The sequence below is a fragment of the Tarenaya hassleriana genome, unplaced genomic scaffold, assembly GCF_000463585.1.
Source record: "Tarenaya hassleriana unplaced genomic scaffold, ASM46358v1 Cleome5, whole genome shotgun sequence".
Taxonomy (NCBI): Eukaryota; Viridiplantae; Streptophyta; class Magnoliopsida; order Brassicales; family Cleomaceae; genus Tarenaya; species Tarenaya hassleriana.
The window spans coordinates 2,472,725-2,482,142 of NW_010967707.1; the positions used below are offsets into that span (position 1 = coordinate 2,472,725).

Below are 9,418 nucleotides of genomic sequence, written 5' to 3' on the forward strand. Positions count from 1 at the left end.
AAAATTCTGAAAGGTATTATTGAAAAAACCAAAATTTTCGAAACTAACTCGAACCCAAATTTTAAAAAAAAAATTCTGAAGAATGGAAATTTTTTTTTAAAAAAAAATTAAATCGAATCAAACGAATGATTTCATTATTAAAGATTAAATTTGAGAGAGAAACGAAAGAGGCATTGATGGCCGAAATCGTACAAGAGATTCCATCTTATTGTTTTTGGCCCTTGTTGCGTATGAGATTTGATTATTATATAGTTTTTGTGAAAAGGTTTTAAATTTTAACAAATAAAATTAATGCGTTATCATCGGCCAAATTTAGATGTGTTCGAATGGGAACGTCTTGAATTTAGATGTGCGCGAATATAAGATATGTTTTTGGCACGAAGTTAAATATTTTCTGGCCGATAATGTTTTTCCTTGAAATTCGGAGTCAGCAAGTATATATCATTATATTTTAGATATTTTATAATTGCATATATCATCATTATTTCTGTGTTTTAATAATTATAAATATTTAGTTTTTTAATTTCATAAAAGAATAAAGAAACTTTTTGTGGTATATCACCTTTTCTATACAACTTTTCTTAAAAGTAAAAATAAAAATAAATTTTGTGATTGGTGTTGCAGGGAAAGATAATTTCCTCTCGTTGTCAAAATAATTGGAGGATCAGATATATATGAACACATCCCTCGAGTCTTTTCAGGTATTCACATTGGCAAATCTCATTTCCCTCTTTTAAAATTTTCACATTTATCTCAGCCACAAATGATTCAAATATATAATTATGATGTGTTCTAAATTCTATATTGTTTTATTCCACACACCCATATATATATATATATATATATATATATATATATATATGTGTGTGTGTGTGTGTAAACACGTGTGGGGTGTGATGCAACTTGTAAATGATTCAAATATATAATTATGATGTGTTCTAACTTGTATATTGTTGTGTTTGCGCACACACATGTATACACATAGTGTGTGTATATGTGTAAAACATGTGTATGCATGTGCATGCAACTTGTAGAATGGAGGAGGAAGCGTAGCCAATTGGCAATAACAATTATTTCAGTAACGAAGAGGCTTGAACGAAAAGCTGAAGCCAAATAATTTAAAAAAAAAAAAACACATTGGAGATAATATTATTCCAATTATTATTATTTTTTTGGTCGAAAAAATTAAATACGTAATGTTGATAATGGAAATGAAATGATCACTTTGTAACTGAATGTGTAATAATAGTACGTAGTCTTTGAACTTTTTCATACTAACTCAAGTGGACTCTAAAATAAATAATAATAATAATAATAATAAAGAAAAAAGGTTACTATTCCTCAAGCTTAACTTGGAGATGGTTTCAACGTCCACTATATATATAAAAAAAAAAGTAGTGTGAATTTGTTTCATATTTTTAAAAATCTCGTTACATTATAGAAACCTTGACTACATGGCTTAAATTTAGTTACTGTATTATTATGATGTAAATTTAGTAGCTCTAATAGTATCCGACAATTGATATATTTCCCTCAATAAAATCTTAAAATTCATGAACGAAATATCTTCTTAGAAAATCAGCCATATATATGTATAAGCGAAGCCCCTGATTGGTAACCTTTTAATTATTATTATATTTATTTTACAATTATTATTTTTTCTCCCACCGTCATATATGCTCACAACTTTTAATGTGAAAGCATGTATATATACCCTTGGCTGAATATAGACGATCTAGCTAATTTGTAAATCGTGAATATATAATATATACTATAAGGAAAGTCTAAATGACAAAATACGGATTCATATTCGTGATCCTTGTGTTAACTTATCTAAAGGCCTATGGTCCACCTTAGGTATATTTTTTATTCCTTGGTGATTAATGGATTTATCCCTGATTTTATAGTATATTCAAATTTTACTAAACCAAAAAAGTAAATTTGAAATTGAAATGAATTTTTATTTATCGGTCATTATAATAACATGAGTATAATAAACCCACCAAATATATTTTAAAATTTCAAATATATCGAGGTTAGCAAACAAAAATAATGTATTTTGGACGAATTAGTTAAAGAAATACTATGGTGTTTGTGATGATAATAAAAAAAATATGAATAAGAAAACTCCATTGAATTGATTAATTTACAAAGACTATACAAAGATTTAAATAGAACAACATCGTCCTAACGTGCACTAAGACAAGAAGAAGGAAATAAATCAATTTCTAATATATGCTAAGAAACAGAAATGAAAAATTAATATGCGCATAAACCCAAAAAGAAAAGTAAATGACGTCTATACTAAGGGGAGATTTTTGATTAATTTAATTCCTTGCATTATGAATCTCAATCTTCTTCAAGGGCAACAAGATCTCCTTAATCTTTATTTTCTTTAACATTGGTTGGATCCATGAATTTGGAGAAAAAACAATGAAATCTCTAGCGGCAAAAAAAGAAAAAAAAATGCAAAAAACCAAAATGAGCTTTCATTATAAATTATTCAAAAGAGAAACGTGTAACTACACGTTTTACAATCTCTATATAACACCACACCTTCTCATAACCTAAACACATTTCCACATTACCCAAAACATGGCCTCGTCTGTAATATTTCCGATACTAACCATTCTTGTGAGCTCCACGATCTCTGGAGCCACCTCTCGTGGCGGCAGCTTCTTGTCCGAAGCATCAATGGCCGAGAAACACGAGCAATGGATGGCTAGATTCGCTCGCGTTTACGCAAACGAATCCGAAAAACAGATTAGGTTTGATATATTCAAGAAAAACTTGGAGTTCGTCGAGAACTTCAACAAGAATGGGAACGCGACATACAATTTGGGTATTAATCAGTTCTCGGACATGACCGACGAGGAATTTCGTGCCATTTACACTGGACTTAACATGCCGGAAGGTATAAATGGAATTTCCTTGTCCGGATCCGATGAAACGGCGGCCTTTCGGTACGGGAATGTCACTGACGCCGCTGAGAGCATCGACTGGAGGAGTGAAGGGGCAGTTACCCCTGTCAAGAGCCAGGGGCGTTGTGGTAATTTTCTGTAACTATGGAGAAATATAACATTTTCTTCGTTTCTTTTAGCATTTTGTTCAGCAAAGACTAAGCTGATTTACCACGAAACGAAAGTAATCTATAGAACTCATAAAATCATCATTACGTTATATATCCACTTGATTTGCCATCAATCTAACAAGCGATGGATATTAGGTTGTTGTTGGGCGTTCTCGGCTATCGCGGCGGTGGAGGGCATCGCAAAGATCACGAAAGGCGAACTCGTATCTCTGTCCGAACAACAGCTTTTAGACTGTGACACTGAATACAACGCAGGCTGCGGGGGCGGAATAATGTCGAAAGCCTTCGAGTACATAACCAAGAACCAAGGCATCGCGTCGGAGGAAGACTACCCTTATCAAGAATCGCAGCAAACCTGCCAAGCAAACGCTCGATCCGCCGTTAGAATCAGCGGGTATGAGACCGTTCCAAGAAGCAACGAGGCAGAGCTGATGAAGGCGGTGTGGAAGCAGCCGGTCTCGGTGGCGATAGAAGGGACGGGAGAAGCATTCAGGCATTACTCGGGCGGGGTGTTTGACGGAGAATGTGGTACGGATCTGCATCACGGGGTGACAATCGTAGGGTACGGAATGAGCGAGGGGAACAAGTATTGGTTGTTGAAGAATTCTTGGGGAGAGAGTTGGGGAGAGAGTGGTTACATGAGGATTCGGAGAGAAGTGGAAGCTCCTGAGGGTAAGTGTGGTTTGGCAATCTTGGCCTTCTATCCAGTTGTTTAATCAACCGTCTACTTATAGTGGAAACCCTAATCGAAGTTCCGACAACACAAGAGAATAAGTTTAGACAAAGACAAGATAAGAAGATCGTTTATTTGCTTATGATTTATGGATTGTTGCGTGTAATGCACGCGCGGTATCAGTCGCTGTTTATGTAATTTGAAGTTTGTGAAACGTTCCCGAAATAAACCGTTGAGAAATGCCGGATAAATGAAACCATATTAAATCAAATCAAATATAAACAAAACTCAAAAAAAAAAAAATTCTGGAATAAAACTGATATCAAACGAAACCGAACTTATTATAATATCCAAATAGTACAAATTTCTATTATTTAGTGATTAGCGTTGACACAATAAAAATAATGATAATATTTGGATAATAATATTGTTAGTGATAAATAATAGCAGATTTTTAAATAAAAAAATCAACGCTGCAATTCAATTGATTAGTTTTATTTTAATGGCAAATCACGTTGAAAAGTCAAACCAAATAAATCCGATGTTATACGCGACGCTTTAGATTTCTTTGAATATATTGACTCGGTCAAACCATGTCCGTATACGTCTCTCAGCATCTCTATGCAGACTTACTTGCCATGTCACCGTTAACAATAACATTACGTTATACATGTCAACGTTTGCTTTGGATCTGTGTGAAACAAGTTCGAAAATACACGGTCCAATACAAGTAACATATTTTATACACACATAAAATACCCATGTATTAATTAAGGACATTAATAATTTATACCAGACAGCTAGTTAAGATAACCAGCAATATATATCTAACGCCGCCGTGTCCATGGCGGTAACCGCCGCTACCGAAGCGGCCACCAGGTGGTAGTTGCATCGCTCCTCCGCCCGGCGTGGGACCGCCGCCACCGCCGCTTCCACCGCCTCCTCCATCAACTCCGCCATCACCACCGCCTCCTCCGTCATCGCCACCGCCGCCGCCGCCTCTGCCTCCGCCTCTATTTCCTGAAGAGCCACCGCCACTACCTCCCCGGCTTCCCCCTCCACCGCTGCCACTGCCTCCCCGGCTTCCTCCTCCACCGCCATTGCCGCTACCGCCGCTTTTACCGCCGCTTCCTCCACCAGAGCTACCACCGGAGCTACCACCACTTTTACCGCCGCTTCCGCCGCTGCTGCCACCGCCACCACCACGGCTCCCTCCGCCTCCGCCGCCACCTCCTCCTCCGCTGCTGCCTCCACCTCCGGGCAATTGCCTCCGCCAAATGGGAAAATCCACCGGAGACGACACCGTTTTTCCCGAGGAGGGCTCGAACTTCAGATCAACGGCTGAGGAAGAGTCATTGGAGAATGATCCAACGGCCTTGATTTGTGCATGAATGAAGAGAAATAGAAAGAAATGTATCACGAGTTTGAGATTTTGGAAGTCCATTTCTTTTGCGTGTGACACCGAGGACAATTCCCTGTCCATATATTTGCTTATGTGTATATATATATATAAAGAAGTAACCATGATTTATCAAAAAAAAAAGAAAAGGAAGTAACCATGCAATTCGTTGAATATAATCATAATCGTTATCATATATGATGAGAGTTGACTTTTGGATATACATTCAAAGATCCTTTTTGCGTTTATGATTTACTTCAAGGATCTATATAAACAAACGTGTGTATATATATGTCGGACTTGTGACAACCCATGTGTCGGCCCGCAGAATTATATGAGAATGAAGAATGAATTTGGCCACCAAAGCCCAATCCACGGCAATCTCATTTCCGTATTGTAAGACTATCTACGTTAGTGTATATGTTATATTTTGGTCGTTGATAGATTACTATTATATTAATATTATGCATATAAGCAAATAAAGTTGATTTACTTTCTCATTTTTGTTACCTTATATCTCAATTATTTCCCCCCCGCAAATTAAGAATCGATTGAGTGAGGTTTCCGTTCAAATATAATTTTTATAAAAAAAAATTGACAGTTGTGTATTTTTACATATGAAAAACATTCATAAATTATAGAAAAAGTTGGACTGTTAAAATAATTTTTATCTTTTACAAATTAAATATTATTCTTAGCGAATTCATAATTATCTTAAATGTACAAACTCGAAACTCTTAAATTCATATGCATTGACTTTCTGATCAATCTAAAGTTTTTAAACTATGTAGTTCTCTCTAAACCTAATCGGTTACCGGTCGAATTATATTTATCTTATATATATATATATATATATATATATATATATTGAGGGAAATTAAGTGTAACTAAAGCATAGTTTCAAAATAATTTCATCATGACCTAATCCTACCATTTAAAGTAGGCATTTTCAACTGTTATAATTATGGGTCAACCTCAGCATGCTTTCGTTAAGTACACAAAGATGGAGATATTTAATGATTGACCAAAGTGTCATCGACCAACCAATCAACAATGTCTTTTTATTACACAAATAAAATGTCGCCTTTTTGAAACCTAAAAGGGGCACATACCCAAACCCATAACCCACACAATTCACCAACTCTATTACAGCACACACAACACACGTATATATATATATATATATATGCATGCAACACTCGAGAATTCATCATCATCATCATCTGATCCTTGAATCTTCCTCCAAATTTCAGCTTTCTCCTCCTTCAATCCTATTCAAAACCCTAATTTCTTACAGAAGAAATGGATATTGAGAAGGCATCGAGAAGACAAGAAGAGGAACCCATTGTTCAAAAGGTGAAGCTGGACAAAGGCAAAGGGAAAGCTGTGTTTGCTCCTCCGGCTAACTATAAGGATGTCCTGGACCAAAGGAAGCAAGAACAAGTGAAAGCCGACGGCTTGAAGAGAGGTGTGGCCATTTTCGATTTCGTCCTTAGACTGATTGCGGCCATTACCGCCATGGCCGCAGCTGCGAAAATGGCTACCACCGACGAGACTCTTCCGTTCTTCACCCAGTTTTTGCAGTTCCAAGCCGACTACACCGATCTACCGACTTTCTCGTAAGCTTCTTCCTCAGAAAGAAGTTTATCAAACCAGTGATTTATTGGCCATCTGACTACATTTTCATATATACTTCCGTTTTGGAGGGGAATTGCGTAATTTTCAATGCAAGAACACACAAGAACTCGTATACGTAATAAGAATATGGCATATATATATATATATATATATAGATCTAATGAATTTCGATTTTGTTTTGTTCGTAAGGCTTTTCGTCATAGCAAATGCGATCGTTGGAGGGTACCTCACCCTCTCCTTGCCCTTCTCCATCGTCTGCATCATCCGCCCTCTCGCCGTGCCTCCGAGGCTCTTCTTGATCATCTGTGACACGGTACGATTTCATATAATAAAGAATATAAACGTGCTAATACGTACGTAAACTCTAGAATTATGCGAAACTCTCTTGGTGATTTGTCAGGCGATGGTGGCGGTGACGACGGGGGTCGCGGCTGCATCAGCTGCGATAGTGTACTTAGCACATAACGGGAGTCCGAGCGCCAACTGGCTGCCCGTATGCCAGCAGTTCGGAGATTTCTGTCAGGGGACAAGCGGAGCTGTCGTGGCTTCCTTCATCGCGGCTGCCCTTCTCATGCTCCTCGTTGTCTTGTCCGCTTTTGCTCTCCGGAGATGATCATCAACTTGAAAGATTTGATATGAAACCACATACACACGCATATATATACATACATATATATATATACAGTTTCATCATTTTACGTGTGTTTTCTTTTCAGGATCTCAATTTGTCTGCTCCTTTTGTTTTTGTTTCCGAATTCATTTGTGTGATTTGGTCTGTTTTTTTCTAATGTTTGTGTAATTGTAAATGTTGGATTTAATTGTGAACGGAAGTTTAAAGTCTTCCATTCTATATATATCAATCTTTTTGTGCTTTCTATAAATATGTGTCACTCTCTTTTAACAAGTAAAAAATTTCACATTTTTTTTTATTAATGCTCAAGCTAAATGTGGCCATATTCATTGTTGCCGAGGAGGCGTGTAAAAGGAGAAGAATATTCATTGGGATTTACGAGGAAATGAAAGTAAAGAATCCGATTGGGGATTCCTCACTCCAACACAGAGTCGAACCCAACTCACACGCAATACCCACTTCATAACAGAAACACCATTATTGTACAATTAATTATACCCCTAATATAATCACTTAATTGTCCCTCTGCCCCAATCATTATTATAAGTATCCTATTCGTCCATTTATGTTTCAAATTAGTGAATGAAGAGATGATATAATTCTAAAATTAAAAAAATTCCAGATTTACATTTTTCCAAAAAAGGAATGTCGATAAACAAACAACCCGATTTTTTTTTTTGGGTATTGAATTTCGATAGAAAGCAATAATTGATAGCATAACAGTTAAAATATCTGCTTAAAACGAATCGGAGAACGAATAAATCCGTCGGCACGGAGAGAGACGCATTAAAACATTGGACTCAATTAATCTTTTTAATAGTAATTGGCCTATCTTGTATTTTTTTAAGAGTTTAGGGATTGTAAATGCAAATAGCCCGAAACATTAAATAAACGGCGATGAGTCGTCGCGGAGTCCACGTCATCACATCGGCCGTACATCCCGTCGCCTCCACCATTAAAATAAAAGGGCTTCCTCCATTTTTTCCCCTCTAAACAAATTTTTTCGTACCTTTCCTCTGTTTCTCTCTCTAGAAATTTACTCCCCCCTTCGTCTGGAAGAGAATATACACATACAGATACATATATACATATATAATCTTTGTATCTCTTCTCATAAAGCCCTAATCGCCTGATTCTGTTGACATTCCTGGAGAAGTTTTTTTTAACTCTGTGTGGGATCTCGAATCGGTATCTTTTTCAAGGTTCCTGAATCTATCTCTATTGGTGAGTTTCCAGTCAACTCTAGGGTTTTGATTCTTTGATTTTTTTAGCATCGATTTTGGAGCATTTGATTTGCGTCGATGTTCGATCGGCGTGTTCGATTGGGTTCCTGCTGATCCTTGGGGAGAAGAGTATCTGATGCCTGCTGAAAATTTCAATTCGATTGGTGTGTAGCTTTCTCTGCTTCGGTTCTTGTCTGTTTGGATACTGATAAATTGTAGGAAAATGACGAAAAGATTAATTACTTCGTGGATATGTGTCTCGTTTCATGTACGGTTCAGAATGAAAGTTGATTTTTTTTTAACGAGAAATTTAGGGTTCTTGATATGCGTACACTTGGTTTTTCCCACTTATTTTGCTCAAGAATCAAATGGGTGTTGGTGGATGTTTTTATGATCTTGTTTTGTTGATCTTTTGGTTGGTTTCTTTGGTAATTACGTTGTTGGTTGCAGCTTTGGGCTAGTGAAAGTCATCTGTTTTTGGAATGTTTTGAGTTCTAATTCCAAGAACTTGGAAGGATTTTTTATTGTGTTAAAGTTTAGGTTGGTTGGTCTGATGATAATTCTTAGGGGAATGCAGAGAACGTTTTGCGAGGAGGAGAGTGCTCTCTGTTGGAAGGAATCCTTAGGGCCGAAGGCAAGAACAAGGGACAAACTTAGGGATAGTCTTTCTCCTTTCTAATTTTGAGACAAAGGTCTTGTCAAAATGACACGCATTCTGGTTCAGCGTGGTTCTGCAAGCAGTCCTTCCAACCAGAGCCGCTCT

At 36.8% G+C, this 9,418-nt stretch overlaps 4 protein-coding genes across 5 annotated transcripts in view; 3 read left to right on the top strand and 1 right to left on the bottom strand.

Moving 5' to 3' along the window:
- Positions 1 to 2,595: 2,595 nt before the first annotated feature.
- LOC104826431 (ervatamin-B-like) lies at positions 2,596 to 3,982 on the top strand. The gene is made up of 2 exons (XM_010559122.2): positions 2,596 to 3,049; positions 3,227 to 3,982. Exons 1-2 carry the CDS (start codon positions 2,596 to 2,598, stop codon positions 3,805 to 3,807), a joined length of 1,035 nt encoding a protein of 344 aa, XP_010557424.1. The 3' UTR covers positions 3,808 to 3,982.
- Positions 3,983 to 4,473: 491 nt separating this feature from the next.
- On the bottom strand, positions 4,474 to 5,307 carry LOC104826433 (glycine-rich protein 5). Its single transcript, XM_010559123.2, has one exon. It carries the CDS (start codon positions 5,287 to 5,289, stop codon positions 4,552 to 4,554), a length of 738 nt encoding a protein of 245 aa, XP_010557425.1. The 5' UTR covers positions 5,290 to 5,307; the 3' UTR covers positions 4,474 to 4,551.
- Positions 5,308 to 6,272: 965 nt separating this feature from the next.
- On the top strand, positions 6,273 to 7,663 carry LOC104826434 (casparian strip membrane protein 3). Its single transcript, XM_010559124.2, has 3 exons — positions 6,273 to 6,782; positions 6,991 to 7,114; positions 7,202 to 7,663. Exons 1-3 carry the CDS (start codon positions 6,466 to 6,468, stop codon positions 7,412 to 7,414), a joined length of 654 nt encoding a protein of 217 aa, XP_010557426.1. The 5' UTR covers positions 6,273 to 6,465; the 3' UTR covers positions 7,415 to 7,663.
- Positions 7,664 to 8,426: 763 nt separating this feature from the next.
- Positions 8,427 to 9,418, top strand: part of LOC104826435 (OTU domain-containing protein 5-like) — a 3,932-nt gene continuing 2,940 nt past the window's right edge. The window contains exons 1-2 of one of the 2 annotated variants that reach the window (XM_010559125.1): positions 8,427 to 8,656; positions 9,223 to 9,418. In XM_010559125.1, coding sequence (XP_010557427.1) covers positions 9,359 to 9,418 — 60 coding nt within the window. In that variant the 5' untranslated portion in view covers positions 8,427 to 8,656; positions 9,223 to 9,358. The remainder of the gene's footprint in view (positions 8,657 to 9,222) is intronic. The other variant, XM_010559126.1, reaches the window with a different exon arrangement.

Excerpts from the sequence above, each read along its gene's own strand:
- LOC104826431 (XM_010559122.2), top strand. The coding sequence starts at position 2,596 with ATGGCCTCGTCTGTAATATTTCCGATACTAACCATTCTTGTGAGCTCC. Across the intron at positions 3,050-3,226 it reads CAAGAGCCAGGGGCGTTGTG|GTTGTTGTTGGGCGTTCTCG; the intron begins GTAATTTTCTGT and ends GATGGATATTAG.
- LOC104826433 (XM_010559123.2), bottom strand. The coding sequence starts at position 5,289 with ATGGTTACTTCTTTATATATATATATACACATAAGCAAATATATGGAC.
- LOC104826434 (XM_010559124.2), top strand. The coding sequence starts at position 6,466 with ATGGATATTGAGAAGGCATCGAGAAGACAAGAAGAGGAACCCATTGTT. Across the intron at positions 6,783-6,990 it reads ACCGATCTACCGACTTTCTC|GCTTTTCGTCATAGCAAATG; the intron begins GTAAGCTTCTTC and ends TTTGTTCGTAAG. Across the intron at positions 7,115-7,201 it reads TCTTGATCATCTGTGACACG|GCGATGGTGGCGGTGACGAC; the intron begins GTACGATTTCAT and ends GTGATTTGTCAG.